Here is a 26796-nt window from a genome sequence, read left to right as displayed (position 1 = left end):
TGGTGGTGAACTTCTGAGACGGTTTATTTAAACTGGAGTTCATTTACAGCAGTTCCACTGGAGGGAAACGGGGGATGGTTGAAGGTCCTATCGACAGGATGCACGGGGGGGGAAGGCACAGAGTCGGCGTAATACTCGCCTGTAAGCGATGTCAACACAACGGGGGGGCTGAGTGGGGGTCTTATAGTGGATGGCTGGAATCTGCTCTTCTTTAGATATGAATCCATTTCTCTGAACGTACGAGCGGTCATGTGACCCACTGGTGCCAACGTGGATTCATTCTGTCAAGCTGGTGTTTTACAATACGAGACATGTGACGAACGTAAAGTGAACAATGTTAAGGCCTTTTTGTAATTAGATCGATGCATCACACACGGGGGAGGGGGGGGGGGGGGTAAATAATGCCGTACGTCATTCACTTCACATCTCATGCAGCCTGACGAAGCTCAACTACTTTACATTATTTGTCTCAATAATGTGACAAGAGAGAATCATTTCTGGCCACAGACAGAAAATAAATGAAAACCACTGGAACAGAAACACGATTCAAGTAAAGCGTCTTTAAAACTGGAGAAAAACTAGGAAATCACTGGAATCTCAGATTCAGATTATGCTGCTTGTAAAAAAAAAAAAAAGTACATTCAACAGGTTCGTCCATAATGGAATCAACCAATAACAGGTAAGAAACAATATGTAATCGCTATTTCCAACAGTTGGAGAAATATTTGGACTGTTTGACTGAATTCATTCTCTACTTTTACACCAAATTGCCTCGTTTGATGAAAATTGATTTTACATTTGTGTTAATTGTTTTTTTTAAACTCAGGTTCTTTATCTCATTAACACACTTTCTTTTTTTTTACTTGCTGTATATTATGAATTCTCCGAGAATCACAACCACTTCATGCGAAAGGTGCGCTTGTTTTGTGTCACTGTGCCCGGTTGAGTCTAAAGCCGCCTTTTTATTCATCAAAACATTTCTTCCAACACACAGATTGAGTTTTTGCTGGACAGAATAGAACATTAAATGATTTAAATCATAAATACACCACCATGGTTGTACGAATAGAATTATATACTAATACATAACTATGTTTGTTTTTTTATCCAACTGAAACCAAGTTTATACAGCTCAATATGTTTACATGTGACCGTGGACATAAAAAAAAATATATTATATGTGAAAAATATCACAGGAGCAAATGACAAAAAGGTGCAAAATAATCCCAAAGGTGCCAAAGACGGCAAAACACTCGACGCCTGAAGAAGATTCACTTCAAATAAAAACATTATTTTACACCGAGCGGAACCAGATCACCAGTTCGATTCCGTCGTCATGGAAGAAACGAGGAGGGTGGAGGAGGGTGGAGGAGGGTGGAGGAGGGGCAGAGAATGAAGACGGGAGGCAGCGGAGCGACGGAGCCACAGAGGGAAAAAAAAAGGCAGAGTCATATTTTTGAAGAGACAACTTTTGTGTAAACAAAAGAAAAATGGACTATTGAAACTCATTAAATAAGTCCATCCTGATCCGACCTTTGAGGACGCAGAGGAAAGTGCTGAATTAATGCCCCCCCCCCCCCCCCCCCCCGGTGAAGCTGAACGACGAGTGGAGACGGAGGAGTCACCGGTGCTCGTTTTCACTTAGCGGAGTTTCTCATCGTCCAAAAACACCCGCAGCTGAGATCTGTGATCAACGCGGACGCTGCGTTTTCTTTCTTCCGGGTTTTTCCGGGCGAACGAGAGGGAACCAAACGATGGCCGCGTGGTTCTCTAGCTGCTTTGCTTTGTAACGTACTGCGTGTTCTGAACATGGCACGCGGGGGGGACTCAGGCAAAAAGAAAGAAGAACAAGAAAAGAAGAGTTTCTACAAATATGTACACGACATGATACAGGCACTTGTATATCTTTGGTTGGAAAAACCCAACATTGCGGAGTAATGCATTCAGAGAGCTTTTGTGTCCCTTATAGTTACTTCCAGGGTTCACTAGGCACCTGGTATGTTTGTTCACACCGTCCACCTCACAGGTACGTTCTGAGGGAGCTCTCGGAGGCCTTTTTAACCCTCTGACAGCGCCACCTGCAGCACGAGAAGAACACGGTTCAGAGGGTTAGTGCAGCAAGTCCATCGTACAATAACTGGCAGAGAGGACGCAGCGGCAGGCTGAAATGGTGTGTGTGTGTGTGTGTGTGTGTGTGTGTGTGTGTGTAGCAGGACACAGATCTCCATCAAATCTCCTCAGTAAACGTTAGAGGAGCTGTGGGCAAAATCACTCCAGAAACAATCCTCATCCCAGTGAACGACTGAAGTTTCCCTTCAAAGAGCCTCCGCTGAAACGCAGCGTTAAGCTAAGCTAATGTAAGCTAAGCTGAGCTAAGCAAACACTTCCTGCTGCTGCCTCACAACAAGCAGAAAGCTTTTATGTGGAGCTTCAGAAAATGAGACGTGATTATCACAGATTAAAGAAAGCTTAAGTTGAGCAGCTCGCAGACACATTTCTCTCCCAATCAATATTTCTACATTTCATTTAATCATCTTACTAACTAATTTACATTAAATGACTTTGTCATTGCAACCTTTAGCTGAACCCTGAATCTTTAACTTGAGTAAAAAGGCTGTGTGACGTGAATATGTCATCAAGTAATCGATTTCCACCAGTCGAGAGGATGAGCATCCATTAACGAGATGGGTCTTCATCAGAAGTCATTTAATTACTATTATTATTTCTTCTGATGAGCGTTTTAAATGGTTCACAGTAGCAGAGGCGAAGCAGCAGCGTGACGGAGGCTCGGTTGGAGCTACCTGTTCTCGTCATAAAGCACTGCTGGTGTCGGCTGCACCTTCTCGGGACACGAGTCGGGGTTTGGCTGCCGCGCTTTGCCGGGCCGCCCCTTGATGACCGCGTAGCAGAACATCGTGATGACCATGACAAACAGGAAGTAGCTTGTGTGCATCAGGTGCAGGTTGATGAGGGAGCGGTCATCCTGAGGGGGGGGGGGGGGGGGGGGCAGATTGTAGTTACTCATCAATGGTTGTTAAAAACTAAACTTTGAAAAGGCTTTTAAATGACATATGCACTGAAGACTAAATCTAAATAAAGACCATTTAAATTTTGTACATCATAATCTGCTCAGAGCCAAGGATCAAACCTCTCATCAATCTATATGAATAAAAATTTAATTATTTGAGCGGCAAACAGAATCAAAGATATTAGACCGTTTGTACAGACGCAGGCTTGAAAATGGTGGACTCATTTTTCAACAAATGAATGACTCACGTCGGGGACGATGACGGTGAGCTTTGGGTTGAGTGCGTGGTACAACTTGCCGATGGCTCCTTTGTAGCACCACAGCGGGTTGTAGTCCTGGCTGTACTTGGTGTCCGAGTCGCGGACTGTGGTGAACACCTTGTACCAAGAGGTGGCGTTGGTGTACGTCTCCGGCACGCAGTGCGGCGGCTGCCTGCGGACCACAACAAAGAGACGCGCCGTTTACGCCTCCATGAGGAATCCAACGCGGTTTCCACGACAACGGACACCAACCGACTTCGTCAAAGCAATCAGACGGCCGACCATAAAATGAGCTCTGTGGAGTTTTTTTGGGCTTAAAGAGTTTAAATCAAACGAAAGGTGTTGGTTCCCAAACGTCATCGTGCGTCTGTGAAGTCGGTCCAACTCACACTGTGACCGGGAAGACGTTGCTGGCCGCCGCGACGGTCATGCAAGTGCTGAACACCACCTGCTCGCAGTGGCCGTGCAGCACACACTCGTCCGAGTTCCAGGATGCCGGCAGGGTGAAAGTGATGTTTATCTCTTCGTGGGCTTCCCGGCCTTCGCACATACAAAGGAAAACAAGTCAAAAAAACATGTGAAAATACATTAAGAGCATTTCAGTGACAAAACGTCTTTTTCTTTTCCTTGTCAAGCGGCTTTAAGATGGCGGCTCACGTTGACATGAGATCAACCTGCAGCACAATCAGCCTGAGGAATGTGGCCCTTTGGCCCCGACGGGTAAACAGCCGGCATCCAGCTCCCCCAGCGGCAGCGCGCAGGCCGATGCAACAACAAAGGGAATTTATCAGATTATCAGTCACACGCCGCGGCGTGACTGAATAATGAAGTGCTTGTGTCAACATAACTGCTAATCCAAAAGGGGGACAAATATGGACACAGAGTCTCCAAATCGTCCCTGAGCAAAGTCAAACACCGAGGACGACGTGACATTTTCAGAAGGATCGATGTGTCTCACAAACCGTTCTTTGTGTTAAATGTGTCAGAGGGGGAAAGTAGTGGCGTCCATGTGACCGCGTGAGCAACGTTTGTGTCCATCGATAACAAAAGGCTTCAATATAAACACATTTTTAAAATGGTACCATTGAAACTAATCTATAGAATTGTTAAGCTGATGACACATGAGGTGTGTCAGATTTAAAACAGACGACACGGATGCATGTTGTTTGCAAAGAGCTGATCCCGTTTCAGAGTACGTGGCACCGCGAGGTTCATTAACCACCACAAAGTAAATCAGCCATGCTGACAGAGTCAGGCTTCTTATTTCAGGTAAATAAGTGCACATTTATGCTTTTTAGTCAAACAAAACATTAAGCTATGATTGTAAAATGCCTTTAACACAGTGAGGGTGTCAATAAATACATTATAAAGTCTAATGACCCTTAACTACTACTCAAGATATTAATATAAATATAATCTACATTCATGTAGATATATTTGCATTGCTGGACAAGCAAATGAGCAGGTAGAAAGGTACAACATCACATATTAAAATGCACCCAGTTTGACTTGTTAACCCAACAAGGAAGCTTGTGAGTCAGATATCTCATGTCCACTGAAGCAGAAACGATTAACAAAGACGGGAGTTCCACCCAGCTGGCCTAATTTCAATAAAGGATTCCATTTCCTCCTTCTTCTGTGGGGGGGGGGGCATAACTAATACACACGGCCTTAGGAGACAAAAAGAGGTATTAAGAAGCACAAAGCCTCTTTTGATTTTGTTCTTCTTTCTGAACCTACAGGACGAGCTGATGTCACCACGAGGAAGTCCCCTTCCTCAGAATTAACTCCGCACAGCAAACACATAGGGTGCAAACAATGACTGTGTGAGGGGAGCGCGTGTGGCTCAGTAGTGCAGATCAACCGAAAAGTCGACCCGTCGGCACGAAAGTGACGCCGAGTCCATCTGCAAGATCGAGGTATAACCGCCAATAAGTGATGACCAACTGATGTCAGGCTAAACGCTGCTGCGTCGCTCGCCGGCCATGCAGGTAAAATATATCCTGCGGTGCTGTCAGTCCCAGTAGTGTTGCCCCCCCCCAATTAAATCCTTATTTATATATCTGAATGTCTGTTTAATATTTGCATTGAATTTCAAACACAAAGCTGCCGTTGAGGAAGAGGCTCCTACCAGAGAGTCCGACCTGCTGCCCCAGCACCGTGGCGTACAGGTGGGTGATATTGCGAGAGTACCCCCCGAACGGGCGCTGGGGGTCCAAAGTGAGGGTGATGGGGACCGAGATGTTGACGGCGCCCGAGTCGTCCAGCAGGAGGGGAACCTGGGTGCTGGACCGGGCCTGGCCGCTGGTCACCACCAAGCTCTCCGGCGTGGTGGACTCGTTCAGGCCGTGCTTTATGGTTTCGTTCTCGGACACGCAGAGGTCCAGCTCATTGAAGCGCAGCAGGAAGGTGTTCCAGTCCTGGGAGGGGGGGGGGGGACAATATGTTACGATCAACCAAACAGCTGCGACAGCTGTTTAAAACGGCTCTATGTAGACTTTCCCACGCTGAAATGTTGTAGTCCAGGCACAAAGCGTATGTGGCCTTGATTATAAAGCAGATGATATCTAATCAACATTAATTAATAATCATTTCATGTCATCATCATTACAAACCACCAGAGAGGTTCGTCCCGTTTCGCTACAAGACATAGCGACGATACACGAGGAAGAAGAATTAAGGAACCTCGCAGCCACAGCGAAGCTGATCTGAAGTCTGTCGTGACGACAGCTGATACTTGTGTACATCTTGCCAGATGGCAGCAGGCTGTGGTGGGAATTGTCTTTTAATATCTTTTGATCTAGTCGCAGGCGCCTCATGCCACCAATATCACTGATGCTCCGTAGATGGGTACCAATGAAACACACCACATCACACTGGTTTTATTGGATCTGTTGTGTGTGTGTGTGTGTGTATTAGAGCCAGGTGGAAAGGACAGAAAAAAGAAGACTATTTCACTCACCTCTGTCAACTCTGGAGACCTGATCTCCTTAATCTTGAAGAAATAACCGATGGTGAGGAAGGCGATGGCCACCGCACTGACGCTGATCATAAAAATGACCAGCGGGGGACGGTTGTTGATGTAGCTCCTCAGGTTCTCTACAGGGTTTAACAGGTACACCTGCAGAGGCACAATGTGCCCACGTTTCATTAGAACACGACTCTTTTTAAATGTTCGGGGTGCAACGGATATAAAAAACATCGAGGATTTGACTCACGGAGTAAAAACATTTTCACAGCTGAAATTCTAAGTCAAAAAGCATTTTACTGTAAAAACATCTTCAAACTTCTGGCTTGCTAATAGTTTTTCACCGATACATTTTAGAAGATTACCTTTGAACACATGATAATGTTGTAATTCCCTGTTGCCTCAGATGTTACCTGAACAATGGATGATAAATGCCTGTCCATATACTCTCAAAGCCAACTGATAAAGGTGTGTAGAGGTCTGGTGATTGTGCTGCTGCCAACATTACTGGCACTTTTCCAGTTTGGCAATAATGGTTTTATTCATTTCTCCACAATCATAAACTTTACCCTAAGAGCACAACCTACTACATGTATGCAGTCCAGTTTAGTCCGCTGCTGAAACTGGTATGATGCAATAATATTTTACACTTCTAATCAACTACATCAACAAACCATTTTTTATTGTTTTCTTGCATCGTATCATAACACTCACTGAATTATGCATTTATACATTTCATATTTGTTCATTCCTTTCACGGAGCACTTTGTGTTTTTACCACACCTCGAGTCTTGCCTTTACAACTTTACAAGAGGGAGTATTATTGTATTAAAAAAGGACATAAATGATCAATTGCTTCACGAACCAGAGAACCTATTTGGAGTTTATTATGAACTGATTCCACTCCGGCCAAAAGGTTCACAGTTTGAGTTTTAACTACATCACTCCGATCCAGTTGTACTTGACAACATTGTAAGGAATCAGGAAACATTTATTAGCCAAAATATGTCAAACATACAAGGAATTTGTCTTGGCGGTTAGTGCGCGACAGACAAGACAGCAGTGCACAAGTAATAAAATAAAGTGGAATGAAATGCTAATGCAATGGGTTAGTAGAATAAGGCTAAGGCTATGGGAAGTATAAAACAAGGGAATAAAGTTAAAAAAATTAAATATTAAGAAGTTAAAAAGAAAAATATTAAGCATAAAGTGCACTAACGAACAAGTAACAGACAAGCGACAAAGTGACAAAGTGACGACAAAGTGATGAATTGTACTTCACGCCAAAGGCTCCCCGTGTTCTAAACCAGGTGGGGCATCGTGCTGTTTGTGAGAGCTCCGAGTAAACAGGAGGCGGACGAGTCCGTTGTGGTAAGTGAGGACAAACTGTGCTTCTTCCGCACGCAGGTGACTCGAGCTGTCGATGAGCTAACGTTAGCTAACTTACCTCGGACGATAATTCCCGGGGAGTGACAACAATGTGACCTTAAGGAGCCAGAGTGTTACACTGCCCTCACGACAATAACGTTAAACGTCAGCAAACCACACGGCTCTTACCATGTTTTCGACGAATGCCAGCTGGGAGGTCCGCAATCGAAGGCAGCGGTTGTTGCTAACCAGCCGATGTTGCTGCTCGCTAGCAAGCTAACGTTAGCTCCTCCGGGGAAGAACGGCTGAAGAGCAAGAGTCGGTGTTCGGTGGAGACGACCGGACTTTCAGCGTGAGGAGCCCCGCGTGTCCTCCTTCCCATCCTTCGCCTTTGTAGTAGAAGTTATCTCTCGCGTACACAGTCGGGGACAACGACAACAACGTCAACACCGCCTCTGGCTCGTCCCCTCCGACATGGCGTCCGTGCACCCGCACTGCGTAGCGCCCGGGACCTGACGTCCGCGCGTACGTGATTTACGTCGTGTTTACAAACGTCTGAGGGCTTCGTGCTGCATTCAGGGACCGTCTGAAATATAAAGTGCGTGCGAGCGCAAGTGTTGTTTGTTTTTTTCACCAGTTACATACGAATGATATGTATAAAGTATTAATCGCGGTAGGTGCTGTACTGTTGATTCACCACATTTGGGAGTAAATTGAGGCAGCATGAACTCTGACCAGTACTAAGTAAAAGAATGAAAATTTTGCGAGGAACATTATTCTTGGCACTTGGGAACGCTGTTTAGTTAAAAAATCCTTTTTTAGTAAAATATTATGTTTTACTCTTTAAGAGCACCGACAGCTTCTGGGTGCACTTGTTGATTTTTAAGTGAGTGATTTATTATCATGGTAATAGGATCATGTTGTATTGTATGCATGCATGTGTGTATTTAAGTGTGCTGTGTATTCGTGTGCCAGCAATTTGCCTATGTGTATTCAAGGGAGGCACGAAAATCAACTGTGGGTAATGGCTGGTTACGTACAGGGCTCCAGTTCACCAGATGGCGGTAGAAACCTCCTTCTGCTTATTTAAAAGTCCCCGGTTTCTCCACGAAGGGATTTCAGTGGGCATTGTGCGCCCATGCTGGAGCTCGGTGGAGCTCCTCGGTCAAGTTACCAGAGAACAGGCGGAAATACAATGTTTACCCTTCCAAATAAAGGAAATGAGTCACCTTCTGGAACAGAAAAGTTCCCTTCGCATGGTGTTAAAGTTGGAAAAAACAGCATATAAGCACTGTATTGCAATTGTAGCCCTAATTAAATAAAATTAAATGAAAATAATACATTTTCCCGGCGTTTTAACTTTTACTTTGGAGACCTCAACCGGAAACGGGCTGCATGTTTAAATAGTAACAGCCGCTCTGATGACAGTGGTGAGCTCTTGGCTAACAACAATGAGAAGTGCTAGCTGCGATAATCGTGCAATTATTTTTGACTACGCTTCTATGAGGTAACTGCAGTAAAACCGTCATTTATACGTAATTATATTTGCAGATTTACGGCCGCTCCTCGTTGACCGCTGTAGTGCAGCGTTTGCTAGCTAGCCGCTTACGTGTAATACGTGGAGGAGTAACGTGGCTAAAGCGAAGCAATAGTTAGCCAAACAATTGACTTCGTAGTGTAACGTTAATATTCATATTAACGTTTTAAACCATATGAAACGACTACGCCTTCAATCAAACTGCCTGGTTTACGTTTAAAGTGCAATTGATGATTCCTTTGGAAAAGTGTTTTTTTACGTCACGCTGGACAGAAGATCCACCATCTTTTGTTAAACATTTTGTTAAATTAACGTTTCCCTGCCAACGCGATCTGGAGAAAGTTCGTGTCGATCAGTGAGACTTAAAGGCCCCAATTGACGTTGATACAGAAGATATCTGGTTAATCCGCAATTTAAAGACATTCCGTCAGTTTAATTAAAGAAATCCTCACATATTTACACAAAAAAAAACTGCAATCAAATCATTTTGACTGTTTTAATTAACTATCGATTTTCAAAAACAAGTGTCCGATTAGTTGAATATTATTTAATGAAAGTTAATTGATGCTGATTTCTGGTGCATTTTAAACCTGGTTCTTCGTCATATTGAACCTCAATCCTCCACCAACAGTTAGAAAGCCGTTTTAATGTGGCCGGCTGATCACTTGCATGGGAACATGTGATGTACGTGGAGACAAGTGTGACTTGTCCCTAATGATCCAGCGCTCCTCTTCAATCTCTCTCGGCCTCCTTTAGGTTGTAACCTGCCCACCGTCACATCTGGATGCAGAGAGCCCTGATTTTATCAGCGCACACGACTTTCTGCGTCGGCCTAAAGCAACTTCGGACGGCGCGCGGATCCCTTTCTGTCGCTCCGAGCTTTAAACCTCCGCCTCCGCTTCTCCCTGGCCGCCGACTCCATCGCCTCTCCTCCGAGCTCCTCCAGGACCAGCGTCCCCGGCTCTCCCCGCATCGGCGTTTCTCCCACCGGCCGGACATGGCAGAGCAGAGGTTCATCGTGGAGTACGCCAAGCGCGGCACGGCGGGATGCAAGAAGTGCAAGGACAAAATCCCCAAGGAGGTGGTGCGCATCGGGAAGATCGTGCCGAACCCCTTCAGCGAGTCCGCGGGGGAAATGAAGGAGTGGTATCACGTCAAGTGTATATTCGAGAAGCTGGAGAGGGCGAGAGCCACCACCAAGAAGATCGAGGACATCACGGACCTGGAGGGCTGGGAGGAGCTGCAGGACCAAGACAAGGAGGTCATCAATAAACACGTTTCAGGTGCCGTCCCACGCTGCTTAATGCTACTTATGGGCTCCAAAGCTGTAACTCTGGTTCACCCTGAACATGCTTTCATTTTTAATGTGGATTCCAGGCGGCTTCAACAGTCACTGGTTCCCGTCTTTCACCCTTTGAGCACATTAATGGAATATTCATCTTCCCCAGGTGACGTGATCGATGCACCATCGCGGTCAGCGTTTAATCGACCTGACCAGAGGGCCGCAGCGAGCCGATACGACCTTATTTCTGCACACGACATCGATTTGTAGCATTGCCCCACGAGTCCGAGAGCACCGGTCGATTGATTTACTCCTCCAAGGAGATCCGTGTCATGGTTCAACTCACCAGGCGTGTCAACACAGAGCAGAAGGCTCGCCCCTTTCAGGGAGTCGGTCAACCTGCTCTCTTAATGTCGGCCTACCTGTTAAACCAGGAGGGCTTAGATGGCGTCGTGGAACGCGTTCTCGGGGTGATTGAGCCGCGTGATCATTGTGGAAATTTTTACGTGAGCTCCGGATAACGCGTCCACTCAGAATCCACTCAGCGTTCACGCATTTCTTCCCTTGATAAGTCATTGTTTTCACGAGTTTTCACGAGGACTTCTGCTGCGGTTCTTCTGGTTCTTTGTTGAATCATTTTTGCACTCCTGCGATCTCCAAATGGTTTCTAGTGGCAACGCTCACCGTCCAGTCGTGTCTCCTGTCAAAGGGTTCCGTATTTGTTTTGCAGACCTGATGGCCAAAGTCAACGCCAGTCCAAAGAAGAAAGCGTCGGCCAAGACGAACACCTCCGGTCAGCTGATGGCTCCGCCCGCCGACCCGTCCGTCAACGCGCCGCGGAAGTTCTCCGGCTTCACGGGTAAGATGTGACGCAGCGAGGAGGAGAAATGAGAAGCGATTGGAAATTACAACAAAATCAAATGAGGCGAAGAACTTTTCCTCAGTCAGAGATAACAGAAGACAAAAGAAACCTCTGGTCCACTTCTGTCTGATGATTCGCTCACACAAAGTTGTTTTTCATGTTTTTTAAACAATCGCCCAAAACCCAAAGTCATAAAAACTTGTCAGATTATCATTTTTCCGACGGCCCTTGAACGCGTCACTGACTCTTCAATCAGAAAAAAGCAACTGAATCAGCAGCTCTGTCGACTCGCGCTCACTCTTCTCCTTCTCCTTGTTCTCGTCAGCTGCCAAAGCGGGCGGCAGCGCCGCCGCCGCCGGCGGCCCCGGACCGTCCCCTCCCCCCGCCTCGGCCAACGACAGCCGGGGCAGCCCCCTGTCCGCCCAGCTCTGCGACCCCCGGCACAAGGACTGCCTTTTCAGAGAGTTCCGCAAGCTCTGCGCCACGGTGGCCGAGCACAACAGCTACAACGTGAAGACGCAGATCATCGAGAAGTTCCTCCGGAAGGGCTCCGGCGGAGGTCGGTGTGTCCCGCCGCGTGACACGAGGTTCCCCCCCCTGCCAGGTGTTTGTTCTCCTTAACGCCCTTGTCCCGCCCCCCAGACAAGTTCCACGGAGATCTCTTCCTCACGGTGAAGCTGCTCCTGCCGGGCGTCGTGAAGAGCGTCTACAACCTCAACGACAAGCAGATCGTGAAACTCTTCAGCCGCATCTTCAGGTGCAGCCAGGAGGAGATGGTGCGCGACCTGGAGCAGGTGTGTGGTCCGTTACCTGCCCGAAGAGACAACGGACAGTCTTCCCGCGTTGATGATGGCTCATCTTTTTTATTTTTTCTCTCAGGGCGACGTGTCTGAAACGGTGAGGATGTTCTTCGACGAGAGCAAATCGTTCCCCGCGGCCACCAAGAGCCTCCTGACCATCCAGGAAGTGGACGCCTCGCTGACCCGCCTCGCCCAGCTGACCAAGGAGGACGAGCAGCAGACCGAGCTGGAGGAGATCAGCAAGAAGTAATTCATCTTTCATTTACTAACGTGGCGGTCGAAGGTTCGTGCGGCGGGATGAACTGAGAAGAGGCGAGTCGGCAGCTGGGATGTGAGGAAGCAGGAAGCCGAGCCGACCAACTCGCGACGTCTTTCCAACCAACCGTTGTAAATGGGTTTGAGTCGTTCAGTGTTCGGCCTCTGGATGTGCTGCTTGCACTTCTGTGGTGGTTTGTTTTTTCCTTCTTGTCTGCCTGAGGCATTTCTAACACACACACACACATCTGCATTGGACATTCCACGTTAGCAGATGTCAGAGTGGGGCCGTGTTTATTCGGCATAAATAGCTGTAAAGTGACTGAAGCAGCATTTGCGGTGCTGTTTTTTTTATTTTTTTCAATGATGCCATGTGATCGTTGCCTTTTCGTTATTTGCGTAGTTTTATTGTCAAACCTTTCTGCTCATAACCAGCCAGTCATCTGCCTCATGAAGGACTTTAATACTTCACAACCCCCCCCCCCGGTGATGACCGGCACTCTTCCTTCCTCACAGGTGCACCAGCAATGACCTCAAATGCATCATTCGGCTCATTAAACACGACTTGAAGATGAACTCTGGAGCAAAACACGTGTAAGTGTTATTTTTCTTTTCCGTCTGGAAGTAGATCTACGTGATGCTGTATATTGTTATGTGATGATGATGGTGATGATGATGATGATGGTGGTGGTGGTTGTGTTCCGTACCGCAGCTTGGACGCCGTGGATCCAAACGCTTACGATGCCTTCAAGGCCTCGCGTAACCTAGGCGACGTGATTGAGCGGGTGCTGAGGAACCAGCAGGAAGCGTCCGACGGCTCGGGACCCAGGAAGCTGCTCACCGTGGAGGCCTCGCTCATGACCCCCGTTCAGCCCATGTTGGTGAGTTCCAGCCGCGGAAACGACCCCCGATTTTATGATTTCTGTCCTCGCCGCCCTGAAGCCTGTTGAAGCGGTGAGATTTCTGCCCACATGATTTACGTATTTACACATCTGCTCATACAAAATACATCGAGTGGCCATCCGGTTTCCTCCGGCCTTCATTTCTAATTTATAAAAAGAGTCCTACACGTCCAGTTGAATTAGTTGCTTCATGTCAAATGTATGTGGATTGTCTGTGAAAATGTGAATGACCCAATTAAGAGCAGATTTTTAATGGAAGACTAATTGCTGCTTTAATTTCTTTTGTTGGGAAAATCCAAAGAACGGTTAGCAATGATATCAGACCTCTAAATTATTGATTTAATCCTCATACCAAAATACCACAAATAACTCTTTTGATAATATTTTTGAGTAGGTTTTTTGGTGGTGCTTGTAAGACAGAAATATTTGAACAAATTGGCTCCATAACCTGACACGGTTGGTAAAATCCCTCAATAACATTAATAATAATAAGCCGGTCCAATCATTTTGTTTGTTTCTATAAACTCATGTTTACAACGTTTACTGAGGGAATAAATCCAGAGAGAAGTAGAGTCATTTCCTCATAGACGTCTATGGGAGCAGAGGAGTCGCCCCCTGCTGGTCACTACAGAGAAGTAGAGTCATTTCCTCATAGACGTCTATGGGAGCAGAGGAGTCGCCCCCTGCTGGTCACTACAGAGAAGTAGAGTCATTTCCTCATAGACGTCTATGGGAGCAGAGGAGTCGCCCCCTGCTGGTCACTACAGAGAAGTAGAGTCATTTCCTCATAGACGTCTATGGGAGCAGAGGAGTCGCCCCCTGCTGGTCACTACAGAGAAGTAGAGTCATTTCCTCATAGACGTCTATGGGAGCAGAGGAGTCGCCCCCTGCTGGTCACTACAGAGAAGTAGAGTCATTTCCTCATAGACGTCTATGGGAGCAGAGGAGTCGCCCCCTGCTGGTCACTACAGAGAAGTAGTCATTTCCTCATAGACGTCTATGGGAGCAGAGGAGTCGCCCCCTGCTGGTCACTACAGAGAATGCAGCTTTAACACATGAAGCCTGAACTGGAGGTTTGATGGCGGGTTCCTCAACACGTTCATTGACTAAGAGGCGGAACCGACCTGCAGATTGATTGATGTCCCTCTTTCCCATTAGAGGAAACCAGATGAAGGGAATATCTTCAAAACGCAGCTGCTCCTTCCAGATTACTCGACTGAATACGTCCCCCGTCCCTCTTTGCAGATGCAACTATTAATTCCACAGGATTTAAGATGTGCGCATGCTTACGCTTCACATGGCACATCAGAGTTTTGATTACACGCTGTTAAAGTAAATTGAAAATTTAGTTTACAAATGATTGCCTGCAGTTCCCAACGTTCGTGGCCGTGTCGTCCAGGGCCGCGAGCTTAAGGACCGTTGGGCTGCTCGCTCAGTGTGTGTTTCTTGACTTTTCCAGGCGGAGGCGTGTAAGTCGGTGGAGTACGCCATGAAGAAATGCCCCAACGGCATGTACTCGGAGATCAAGTACGACGGGGAGCGCGTGCAGGTCCACAAGAACGGAGACCACTTCAGCTACTTCAGCCGCAGCCTCAAGCCCGTGTTACCACACAAAGTCAGTCCACACACACACACACACACACACACACACACTAGTGTCACAGGTTTGGCCCTTAAATGTGTTTTTCCAGCGCAAGGGGGGGAAATAAATAGCTCCACATATGTGCACTGGCCGTTTGCGGCCACTAGAGGCCGCCGCTTTGCTTGATGCGAACACCTCGGCGACCTTTAACCCTGTGGAAGCTGTTGATTCTGAACGGGTCCCTGAAAGCCACACACGAGCTGTGTAGAGCGTGTCTGGAGGGACAAACGTCCTTAAAGTAACTGTCCATCTATTTGTCTCTCAGGAGCTTCTTTCTCTCCCCCTGGAACGCGTTTGTTACAGCGTGGTCTCTTTATCCACATTACCCATCAGCCACTGCAATCGGACTCAGCTTGACATTCTGACGTATGATATGACCGTTCACATCGTGTGTAGTTGGTACGAGCATGTTTGTAATAACGTGAACATGAAATGTAAAAAGCTTCCTCTGGACTTTAGAGGGTCCCTCTCTAGGATGAAGCTCGGCTCCGGGCACGTCGTTATTTATTATTTAATGGTGTTGTTTTCCACCGAGGCCTCCTGAGACCCGGGGTTTGGCGGTTTGGAGTGCGTCGTGTTCCTGCTCGCCGCCTAAAGCCCGTGTCGGTGTTTCAGGTGGCCCATTTCAAGGACTACATCCCCCAGGCGTTCCCCGGGGGCCACAGCATGATATTGGACGCTGAAGTTCTTCTAATTGACACAAACACCAGTAAACCCCTGCCCTTCGGGACTCTGGGGGTCCACAAGGTGAGGACGCCACGGCCAGTGTGCTCTTTGTTTCTTTGGGGGGGGGGGATTGTTGTTGTTGTTGTTGTCACACTTTCTTTTCGTTCCAGAAAGCGGCGTTTCAGGACGCCAACGTCTGCCTCTTTGTGTTCGACTGCATCTACTTCAACGGCGTGAGTCTCATGGAGAGGTAACGTCACTTTTCACAATTAAACGGATGAATTCATCATTCCAGTTTTCAGGTTTTCATTTAAACACAAAAACCAAAGCCTCTTTAGTTTTTTATTTTACATTTGTAGTATGTAGCTGGGACAGATTACTACCTGGACGTGGTTAATAGGACAGGCCGTCTTATGGACACTGCTGACAGGCCGTCCTACATTTGTCCCCCAGGCCTCTGTGTGAACGCAGGAAGTTCCTGGTCGACAACATGGTGGAGGTGACCAACAGGATCCTGTTCTCAGAGATGAAACACGTCACTGTGAGTCAGACTGGAGGAGGAGGCGGCGGCTTTCTGTGGTGTGAAAACATCTGCATTGGCTCACGACACTGCGTGCGTGCGTGTGCGTGTGTGTGTGTGTGTGTGTGTGTGTGTGTGTGTCAGAGGGCAGGCGACCTGGCTGAGATGATAACCCGAGTCATCAGGGAGGGACTGGAGGGCCTGGTGCTGAAGGACTTGAAGGTTAGCCGCTCTTTGGGTCTCCCGATGGGTACGTGACGGTGGTCGGCCTCTGAACGCCTGCGTGTTTCAGGGCTCCTATGAACCGGGGAAGCGCCACTGGCTGAAGGTGAAGAAGGACTATCTGAACGAAGGCGCGATGGCCGACACGGCCGACCTGGTGGTGCTGGGGGCCTTCTACGGAAAAGGCTCCAACGGTACGTAACGTCTTCCTGTCGGACGACAACTACTCCGACAATTTCTACAAAGTCCTAATGGGAAGACGGGTGTAAGTACGGGCCTGTCATCCCGTCACGCCGACCTCCTTCAACACAACGCACACTTCAATCCAGCATTAATAATTTACTCATCTTTTATTGTCTAATCAAACCAAACAAAGCTGCAATGTGGGCCAGCAGACAAAGGAATAAGTAAAAACCAGCCTATGCCAGTTCTGACCCTTAATGTGTCCCAGTTGTTGTTAGTGTTTACTTTGGATAATTAGTACACAGTGATTTGATGCGGAGGAATAGTTGGTAATAATAAGCGTGTAACACAATGGAAGCATAAGATGCAAAAACAATGGTTCAAATCTCCAAAGCGCGGCTAATGAAGACGGCTGGTTCCTGAAACAAACGTGTGTGTGTGTGAGGAGGGAGTGATATCATGTGAATGTGTGTGTCTTCTCCCCACCAGGGGGCATCATGTCCAGCTTCCTGATGGGCTGTTACGACCCACACTCCAAGAAATGGTGCACGGTCACCAAGTGCTCCGGAGGCTACGACGACGCCACCTTGGCCCGGCTCCAGAAGGAGCTCGATGTGATTAAAATCAGCAAGGTCAGAGAGGCGCCCCCCTGTTTGGTATTCATTAGACAAGCTGAATGCTCCAAAACGATTAAATATTTGTGTCCTTTGTGTAGGAGCCGAGCAAAATCCCAGGCTGGCTGAAAGTCATCAAGAACTATTATCCAGATTTCATTATTCGCGATCCTCAGGTGAGGATTCTTCGTCCCAGCAGGCTGTTCACGCGCAGCCAATCGCATATCTCAGTACTGCAGACCTCCTTTTCCCCCCCAGTGAAGCGATGAGGGGGAAAGCACCTCCTGCATATATAATGTGCAGAAATGAATCCCTCCGGTCCGCTTTGAGACAATGGTGGCCCCGCGCTGCCGCCAGCGAGCGAAATGACCCTCGAGTCCCAGAATAGAACCTCGCCAACCTCTCTGCTTTCTTCTCATCGGTGTTTCCTCCGCTGCAGCGAGCGCCCGTCTGGGAGATCACGGGCGCAGAGTTCTCCAAATCAGAAATGCACACCGCCGACGGCATCTCCATCCGCTTCCCCCGAATGACGCGTATCCGTGACGACAAGGACTGGAAGACGGCCACCAACTTGGACCAGCTCAAAGTAGGACATCAGCTTTCAATGAGATGTCACTTTGTGTGTGGTTCCCTGAAGCAGCCTCTCGTCTGACTGGTCATTCCATCACTGCGTAGGAGCTCTTCCGCATATCGAAGGAGAACTGTGACTTTAACGTGACGGCCGGACCGTCCACGATCAAGGAGGAGAAGAGCTCCTCTGGAGGAGACAGCGGGGGGAGCTCCCCGGCCCCCCCACCGCCCCGTGGACCTCCACCCAAGAAGACCAGTAAGTACATGGCCGGCGTGGCACTAGTTCCTTTTACAGTGAATCATTTAAAAAAAATATATATTCAACACAATAGTCAAGATGCAGGGTGTTTGCCTTTAATTTGACGTTGCCGTAGGAACCATAAAAACCTCACTTATTAAATGCATACATTGTCGCCTGTTTAACCCGTTAGATTCAAGTACTCTCACATCCAACAGTCAAAAGAGTTCAGTGTGTTTGATTTATTTTAATCAAGATGGTTCCATTTACAGCCAGCACCCCCAAAACCAAGGCGATAAAATCCGAGCCTCGCACTCCTGGCTCAGGCCCACCGAGCGCCAAGAAGGTATTTACTGCAACACACACACACACACAGCAACGTGCAGCAGCGTGTGAAGGAGTGTTCTGCTTCCCGTCAGGAGAAGAAGAGCGAAAGCGTCCAAAGTAACGGACGAACCCAACCGAAGGCCACGGCCGCGCTACTCGAGCCGAGGGCCGACAAGGTAACGATTAACCTTCCCACGAGCGCACGTTAACGTCAGCGCTGTGCAACGTTTGATCGACTCGCTGCCTGCAGACGCTGCTGGACGTCTTCAGCGGGGTGAAGCTCTTCCTGCCCGTCTCCGTGCAGGATTTCCACAAGCTGAGGAGGTACTTCGTGGCGTACGACGGCGACGTGGTGCAGGACTATGAAGTCGCCACGGCAACGCACACGCTGGCCGAGCCCGAAGACGACAGCCAGGCGGAGAGAGTGTCGCCCGACTGGATCTGGGAATGTATCCGCAAGAGGCGGATCGTGCCTCCCTGCTAACAATAAAGACGTCCGTTAACATGTTTCTGCGTGTGCGGAGTAAATTGGGCTGTGAATCATGAAATGCATCGTTTAATGTTTTGAACACACCATCATGAATAAACAACTCCCAACAATTTATAAGTGTTTGTTGTGGCTGTCGGTAGGATGCAACGCTTACTGTGAAGAGTCAGAGGTTCATAAGTCAACTAAAGTTAATCGTGGAGCATGTTGGGAATTAGTGGTTTGGATTTCAAGGAAAAACCTAATTAGCCTCTTCGTCCCCAGGCTGCTTCAAACTATGAGGGTTTAATTAAATGTGTTAATATACTGAAGGGGGGGGTTGCACACAGGGAAAGACCTTCGTGTACCTTTTGGGCAGAGATGCTCAGCAGGACTCGGCCTCATCTAGCGTTCTCTTTCCTGAGGGTCTTTCTTCAGAGCGACTCCACCAGCGCAGGTCGAACTCCTCCCTGATGTGACACGGCTGCGAGGCGGAGAGAACACTCATATTTCTGACTACATCACTTTAAAAACACACGGCAGGGTCCACGTACCCGTCTGGACGACTTGATCAGCGTGGCGGCGCGGACGCTCGTGTGGCCGGCGGCGCCCTCCGCTCGCTCCAGCAGGACCCTGGTTCTGGGGACGGGACCCCAGGAGGCCCCGAGGCCCGGCTGCAGCTCCCCCCCGAGGCCCCTGGTGACGTGGTTTGTGACCTGCGCCCAAAGAGCAGAGAGCACGTCGTCTTCATCTTCAGATGACGCACTGCAAAGTCGTGTGAATGCATCGTCATGCTCACCAACGCCGCCACGTTGAAGTCCTTCGCCATCGTCTTAAGGACTCCCGCCACTTGCATCATCAAGGACATGCCTGCAGGCAGAGAGGCGAACAATGAGCGTTTTAACCAAGAAGCATTTGAATGACTTTGATCCCTTAAAAAAGGGCTAAAATGTGACAGTAGGCTTTTTGGTGTCATATCTTTGAGACCAGGTTGTTGAATGCAAACGAAAAATGATTGTGATGATTTTTTTTGAATTTCTACTTAATTCACCAACTACAAAATGATCTAATTAACTCTGCTGGTCCTCTTGTTATTTAATCTCCAATTTGTAGAAATATTGCAATGTTTGTGTGTCGAATGGACAAACAACGCTCATAAAGTACGTCGAGATGAACCACAAGGGTCTGAGAGGCAACAAACCCAGTTTTGTACACTGGTCATTTTACACGGTTTATCCTCTGAGCGCGGCTACATTGAGTGATTGTTTAATTAGATTTCTTTCTACGTACCAACGTTTTGCAATAAAGTGGAATTGAGTTGATCTAGAACTCTCAGGAGGTCACGTTTAGGTTCAAGTTGTGATTATAACAGACACCAGAAATCTTACTTTCAATGTGACGGCTCGCGTCTGACACAGGTTCCCGTGTTATTTTCACACTCTCTCATGATTACGTGTCACGTCTGCAAAAGCCCTGCGATGTTTATCGTGTGTTTTTAAAGACGCCGCCTCGAGGCGGCGCCGCGCAGGAAGAGATATCACCTTCATTCTGTTTGCCTCCCAGCAGAGGAGCGATAACCGCCGACACCGAGTCCACGATCAGCGCCTTGACGGAGCCGCCGCCCGCCGCCGCCGCCGCCTGGCCCCGCAATGTGACACAATTAGATTAGGGAAAATTTCATCAGTCTCCCTCGTGTGCGCGCACACACGCGTGTGTGTGTTCCCCAGGTAGATCGGGGCGTGTCTGCGTCTGTCAGAGGCAGAACCGACCTGCTGCAGGCCGCCGCCGCGGAGCTCGCACAGACAGTCGAGCAGGCAGAAGACGCTGAACAGGCGGAAGACGCGGACCCTCTGAAGAGCCTCCATCTGGGAAACAGGAAAGGACGGGTCACACCGCGCCCCACTGGCTCCGCCCCACTGGCTCCACCCCCCCCCGCGTGAGCTCACCTGCTCCTCCACGCCGCTCGTCTCGGCTCGCAGCATCTGCAGCAGGCGGCCGGCGCTGAGCCCGCCGGTCGTGTCGATGAAGACGACGCCCTGTTTGAGTCGGCAGGAAACGTGCACCGCCACGCCGAAACACACCTGGCGACAGGAGGAAGTGAGTGTGTGTGTGTGTGTGTGTGTGTGTGTGGGGGGGGGGGTTAAGGACAACACATGTGCTCATGTATTCGTTACAGGCCGTGGTGACAACGTGGGAAAGGCTCACCTGAGATTTGCCGCTTGCCGGCCCTCCACACAGCTCCGTTATCTCTCCGGTGTACAAGCCCGAATCCAGAAGTTTATCTAAGCTGCAGGACACAGAGGGGGGGGGGGGGAGGGGGGGCAATTTATTACTCACAACCGGCCCCCCCTGTAATAAACAGGTCTGCTCAAGACGTTTGGGGAAAAGCATGTAAGTTGGAACCAAACGGAATGAAGTGAAATACAATACAAGTCTACTGGTTTTAATACATATTTACTGTTAATCAGGTGAACAGGTTTATTCAAACAGCTGTTCCCATGGCAACGCGTGTAGTTTAATCAACCTTCCTTCGGGATAATTCCACTGGACTCCTGCAGACGGATACCGTCTCTGTTCAGGTATTGCTGTGGCTTCTTTGCAGCTGCCGCGGTAAATCTTGCCATGCAGCCCTGATGGTTTACACACCACCTGCTCCACCTCGCTCCGTCTCTTTTACGTGCTCACACGGAAAAAGGTGCTTCGATTTGCCACATTTCATTTGGCTAAATTATTCAGGACGCTCCCGTACTTGAATGGCGAGGGATATTTAGTATAGTGTTAAACAAACGTTTAACAATTTAAGATGGGATTTTTATACAGAGGGGTGTGCTTTTGGGCGGGGCTTACTGCGACTGACAGGTGTCTGTGTCATTGTTGTGCTAAAATCGTACCATTCAAGTCATGGAGTATATTTTGTTAGTCTCATTTAACGGGTTTCCAGTGACTGCGGCTGAATCTTATCACCCAAACATTTCTACGAGAAGTCTGTACACGGCGCCGTTACATCAATGCATCATTATACCATCAGGGCTCGACAAAAACATAACTTGGGCAACACGATACACGAGTTGATGACAGCAATAAACCTTTATCTGCGCTTATCGTGCACCGATAGCTTGACGAATCACCGCGGCAGCAGGAAATCTGATAAGCTTCATTTAGTTTTTTGTTACTTTCTTTCCGTTTATCTCTGAACGCCGCTCTCAGCATAACAACAGAGCGACTGCCATTCATCATTTGCTATTAAGGATTATACCGCATTTGTTTTTGTGCCGCCGGAGGCGTGATGATGATGTTCAAGGAGACGGCGGAATAATGGTTCAAGTACGATACGACGGTTGGTACATTAGAAAAAGGATTGTAGGCTGAACTAGAAAGAGATCTAAGCATGAACATCATATTAAATATATGGATTAATATTAGATAGAGTTCCAATAGTCTTTATTGCTCTCTGGGGACGCGACTCTCTCACACCGGCCAGATATCAACAGAGCAGGAGAGGAAATGCAAATGGGCGTAAGTGGTATTCCAAACAGGAGCCGTCGGGCTTCTGGCTTCATTTCATTCAGGCTGCGTTCCCTCGGAGAAAAAATAAAATCGTCACAGTTATCTGCTGTTATGATGAAAAATGTTTTCCTCCATCCAGCTCACTGATTCTGCTGCAGAGCAGCGGCGTCGTCTCCCCGTCTTCGCAGCCGATCAGCCGAGAAAAACTATTTTCACACTCAGCTGTAGGACACCGATCAGCCTGCATCTACAGACCACTTCACAAAGTACTTAAAACACCTGGCGGAGGCAGTTAGAGGTGCTGCTTCCACGCCAGCGTGACCGTTTCTGTTTAAAGCTACTGCTCAGGCTGCAGGCTGCGATATCAACATGTCGGCGTCCGTAAAACGCCGGCTGACCAAATTCACTTACGAATAAATATATAATGAAGAACACAATTAAACCAGCCCTCCTGGGGCGGCTGCTATGGCAACCGAAGCCATTTTCATCACAGGTGAGCGTTGGAATTCATCCTTCGGTTCCATTTTTTATTTTTGTCCAGCTTCAAGTTTGTGGTTTCCAGACTGTTCATTAAGTAAATACAAAGACCACCACTTTCCAAAAAGTGCCAACATATTATACGTCACAGCTGTCGGGCAAGAGCCTTTGATTGACGCTTGAAAGTTGTGCGAGAGGCTTTGTGATGATTGTAATCCGCGGGGAGCCTCCCAGTTGATTTGGTATGCAACCGTCAGGCTGTGAAGGACGCGAGGACACGAGAACATTTCTCACCCTGCATAGAAACACAAACCCTCTGGAGTGTGCAAAGGGAGACCTTGGGGGGGGGGGGGGGCGAAGAGCATCGCTCACCAGTTCACCTGCTCGCCAGCAGAGCGCAGCCGAGGCCCGCTCACACATCGCGGATCCAAACCACCAAAAAACACTACAAAAAGGAGCCACACAGAGTAAAAAAAACCACACCAGTGGTCTTTAATTACGCCGCAACAGTGAGTTCTTCATGGAGAAAAGGGAAATGACGCCGCGCAGAAGGAATACGTCTTCTCTTGGGAAGGTGGAGGGTTTATCAGCTGCAGATGACGGAGGTCAGCACACATGTCAACGCCACACCCTTCAAGTCATCACGTTTCCACGTGAAGACGGGACGCCAAAATGTTTTACCGGGATATTTATTTTTGTGCATTGAATGTAGTAAAAGCCACTTTGAGGAGGAATCTGGTCGCAGAGCGGCTTCATACTATTGATCTGAACAGAAAAACATCGGCACAATCACGACTTTGTCACGTATGAGGGGAGCGAAGCTTCGACAACGGCCGCAGAAGCACAAAAGAACGAGGTGCCGCAGAGCCGCTCTTCTGTCTGCATCAACTGCGTCATGCAATCTTTCACAAGCCACTAAATGCAGCCGCTACTGCGATTAATGAACTACTGTAATCTGACATATAATCAGGAGGCACTGAAGGCTTAAAATAATCACCACCTAAAGTAAAACACCTATAAACTGGACAGCGAGGAAATGCATTTTCATTAAATATGTAAACAGGAATTCGGCCTTTTGGCGGAGAATCGTGGTTTAAATCCTCCAGACGAGGCGCCGTGCCGTCTTACCCGGGGTTTCCAGTGGACACGATGGCCGTGGAGCTCAGGAGTTCTTCGTACAAATCGGCGCCCGACACGGGGAACGCCGTGTGTTGGGCCAGCAGCACCCGGCGGATGGCAAACAGGGCCTGAAATATAGAACGGCGTGTTCAAGGATGTTTTACTGCTATTTTTAAAAGAGCCGATTCTCGCCACACAGAACTTTCCTCAGGCAAATAAATAGAGAGCGTCGCACCAGATCACATACCTTTTGCTTCATATATTTAATAGGAACGTAAGCAAGATGGAACAAAAGAGCATTAGTCCGTGTGGTCTGCAGGTAACGATTGACTGGAGAGGTTTCCACACTATTTGCTGTTATCTCAGTAGACACAGGGGGGGGGGGATCAGCCCCGGCCCACATTGGTATTAGTCTCTCTTCTGCTGACAATCCGTGTCCAACTGCAGAAATGTCTTTTGGGAGAAACAAGGCGAATCGGTGGCGTCTCGATTGGCGCAAAAACATTTTTTGTTTCCCCAATTTGGGCTCACACGACGGGAGTGTTTCTCCACGCGGAGCGCGACCGTCTCGAGCGAGTCCAGCAGGCTTCACCCGGGCACGCGTGGGGCGGGTGACCTCGCATCGACCTCCCCGTGACACGTGCAAGTGTGTGTGTGCGCGCACAGCAACGGTTCAGATCTACAGAGAGTGACGAGCGGATGCGGCCTATCGGACGCCTGCAGGCTGAACGCGCTAGCGTGAAGCTGAATGTTTGCAATCATCTCCATGAGAGATGGGCGGGGGCCGGGGGGGTCAATGCAAGTCAATGGGCCGTATACAGTCACAGATGAGCAAACCTCAGCGCAGTGATAAAAGTACTGACACACTTTTCCTCTACATGGTCAGACAGCACTTAACGACGCTCTCACTCATCGTCCCACCAAGAAAGCTGGGGTTTGACCTCCGAACCCTGTCCACCCACACAATTATTCACAGATCTGTGAGGCCCTCCTGGGTCACTTCCCTTAATCACTGCACTCTCACATCTCTGAGAAACGTTGGGTGAAAAACACTAGTTATCTTTCCGTTATCTTTAAGGTCAGAAATGTTAGGCGGGATTTCTTTCTTCGCTCTCTCGCTCGCTGGTTCTCACAGTGAAACTTCTCCTCGTGGCTTCAAGCTGATCACTGCTCACCCAGCGAGACTTTTATTCATTTATTTTAAATAGACTCTCCTGATCCCAGGTGTTTACTCCTTATTATACAGGTACAAGAAATCTCCAAAGATATTTCTTTCACTAAACAGACGCCTTGAACTATTTGAGCCGTGCGACTTTAATCTCAGAATCCACTTTACCGGCCTACATTAAATCCAATGAATTATAAATCGCATCTACCTCAATATACCGATATAGAGACGAAGGACGCGGTCGCCAACGCTGGACTAATGAAAGTAAAGACAGACAGGATGGTTACGTGGGCAAGTTCTGAGAAAAAAGGGGACGTATTATACATTTATCTGCAGGAAACACTAGTGTAGAAGTAAATAAAAAAGGTACAAAAAAGGAAAGGAAAGCCAACGTGACCCTTGACCCGACGAGACACGTGCACGAGCCTCTGGGACGTGTGCTCACATCACTTCATTATAGCTCCATAACGTGTGCAGCGTGTGGGTGAAACTCGACCAAGGATCAACTCGCCGTGGTCAGAGATACGCAGCCGGCTCTGCTGATGCCAAGAACGGAGTGTGGGTGGCTTCACGTTTCCAAAAGAGAAAATAAAAAACACCGCTCTGATTTAGTGGGTGTAATGATATATTCATATACATAAATGAATATAACAAGTAAGTGTAAAATAAATAATACTGACCGCAGAGAGTGATATGTGTAAAAAGGAATAGACTTTTGATTTTTATTAGAGTAATAATAATTATAAACACAAGTATCCAATGAAAACTAAAATAGAAAGAATTGTCAATGATATTGAGACATCAGTTGAAATGTAATAGTGCCCATGGTGTGATTATTACTGTGGTCGTGGGTCGCTGTCCAGGCAACTGCACGCGCACACACACACACACACACGCACACGTACACACACGCACACACACGCTGTTTATCCACAGATGAATAAATACCTTATACGACACGTTGCATCTCTGAGCGAGCTCCTCGATGTCGGAGGACACCACGTCCTCCACTGCGGGAACAACCAAGCACGTTATTGTCCTTCCTCTGAATGAACACGAAGCCTCCTCCAATAAAACAACTCACCTGTTTTAATACCGGCAGCGCGCAGGTCACCAACTAAACCCTCATCCAGGCCAGGACACATCCCCGCCCTTAAAACCACCATGTTGCCTCTCCAGCCGCTCGCACAAAATAGTAACTTTTAAATATTTGCGCTTAAGGGGGAAGAAGGAAGCGGATTGGCTAACGTTAGCTAGCTTAACAAGATGCTAACGTTACGTACGGTTGGTTGTAGCTTTCTGGCTACGTCGAATTGACGATATAATGTGAGCGAGTTTGGGCGTTTGGGAGGCTAATAAATTACTTTCACTAAATTTCGCGACGTTAAAACTTATTTACTTTTGTCAAACTGACGCTTTTCTTTAACTTTTCAACGTGTTTCACTCGCGCCACGGCAGCAATCAATACGCGAACCTTTTCTCCCAACCGCTTGCCGTAGTAAATTAGTCTCGCAATGCATTTAGGGTAATGTAGTGCGTATGTGCACCAAAGTGTCTAAATTCCCGTCTAAATGTTTGTAATTCACTTTATTTAGTTGCAAATTTGTATGTCTTCAATTCAATTCAGAAAAATTCTAATAATCACAAAAATGGGCCACAACAAACAAAGGATGCCATGTGTGTAGAAATATACAGAATATCAACTAAATACATGCAGAATGAAAGCAGTATGAAGATGACATAACTTTGAGAAACAAGTTACCCAAAAAGGTGTCATTGTATATGACCTGTTCAGTTCAAACTGGCCATCCAGTA

General features: G+C 47.9%; 3 protein-coding genes across 10 annotated transcripts; 1 reads left to right on the top strand and 2 right to left on the bottom strand.

Moving 5' to 3' along the window:
* tmem248 (transmembrane protein 248) lies at positions 1-8181 on the bottom strand. The gene is made up of 7 exons (XM_040180903.2): positions 7814-8181; positions 6251-6409; positions 5420-5708; positions 3678-3828; positions 3277-3460; positions 2802-2983; positions 1-2078 (listed from the first exon to the last, which is right to left on the bottom strand). The coding sequence occupies exons 1-7, from the start codon at positions 7814-7816 to the stop codon at positions 2021-2023; spliced, it is 1026 nt and encodes a 341-aa protein (XP_040036837.1). The 5' UTR covers positions 7817-8181; the 3' UTR covers positions 1-2020.
* On the top strand, positions 7487-18844 carry lig3 (ligase III, DNA, ATP-dependent). 5 transcript variants are annotated; one of them, XM_078106952.1, is made up of 21 exons: positions 7487-7627; positions 9918-10444; positions 11174-11302; positions 11631-11864; positions 11948-12099; positions 12185-12351; positions 12877-12954; positions 13073-13241; positions 14722-14877; positions 15520-15651; positions 15741-15820; positions 16024-16111; positions 16235-16312; positions 16383-16506; positions 16985-17127; positions 17211-17285; positions 17549-17695; positions 17785-17935; positions 18190-18263; positions 18337-18420; positions 18495-18844. In XM_078106952.1, the coding sequence occupies exons 2-21, from the start codon at positions 9946-9948 to the stop codon at positions 18726-18728; spliced, it is 2994 nt and encodes a 997-aa protein (XP_077963078.1). In that variant the 5' UTR covers positions 7487-7627; positions 9918-9945; the 3' UTR covers positions 18729-18844. The 5 variants fall into 5 exon arrangements, with proteins under 5 accessions (XP_077963078.1, XP_040036834.2, XP_040036835.2 ...); XM_040180900.2 differs by lacking the exon at positions 7487-7627 and adding an exon at positions 8976-9131 and having other exon boundaries at positions 18340-18420; XM_040180901.2 differs by lacking the exon at positions 7487-7627 and adding an exon at positions 8976-9131 and having other exon boundaries at positions 18549-18844.
* On the bottom strand, positions 18150-26512 carry rad51d (RAD51 paralog D). 4 transcript variants are annotated; one of them, XM_078106955.1, is made up of 11 exons: positions 26066-26512; positions 25930-25991; positions 23823-23941; positions 20916-20997; positions 20657-20791; positions 20480-20575; positions 20252-20348; positions 19510-19580; positions 19265-19426; positions 19079-19194; positions 18150-18724 (listed from the first exon to the last, which is right to left on the bottom strand). In XM_078106955.1, the coding sequence occupies exons 1-10, from the start codon at positions 26145-26147 to the stop codon at positions 19096-19098; spliced, it is 1005 nt and encodes a 334-aa protein (XP_077963081.1). In that variant the 5' UTR covers positions 26148-26512; the 3' UTR covers positions 18150-18724; positions 19079-19095. The 4 variants fall into 4 exon arrangements, with proteins under 4 accessions (XP_077963081.1, XP_077963082.1, XP_077963080.1 ...); XM_078106956.1 differs by having other exon boundaries at positions 18150-18721; XM_078106954.1 differs by lacking the exons at positions 25930-25991; positions 26066-26512 and adding an exon at positions 24061-24378 and having other exon boundaries at positions 18150-18721.
* Between the last annotated feature and the right edge of the window lie 284 nt (positions 26513-26796).

Source organism: Gasterosteus aculeatus, chromosome 7 (assembly GCF_964276395.1).
Source record: "Gasterosteus aculeatus chromosome 7, fGasAcu3.hap1.1, whole genome shotgun sequence".
NCBI classification, from domain to species: domain Eukaryota; kingdom Metazoa; phylum Chordata; class Actinopteri; order Perciformes; family Gasterosteidae; genus Gasterosteus; species Gasterosteus aculeatus.
The sequence above is the reverse complement of the archived record's forward strand: the minus strand, read 5'-3'. Positions and strand labels throughout refer to the sequence as shown.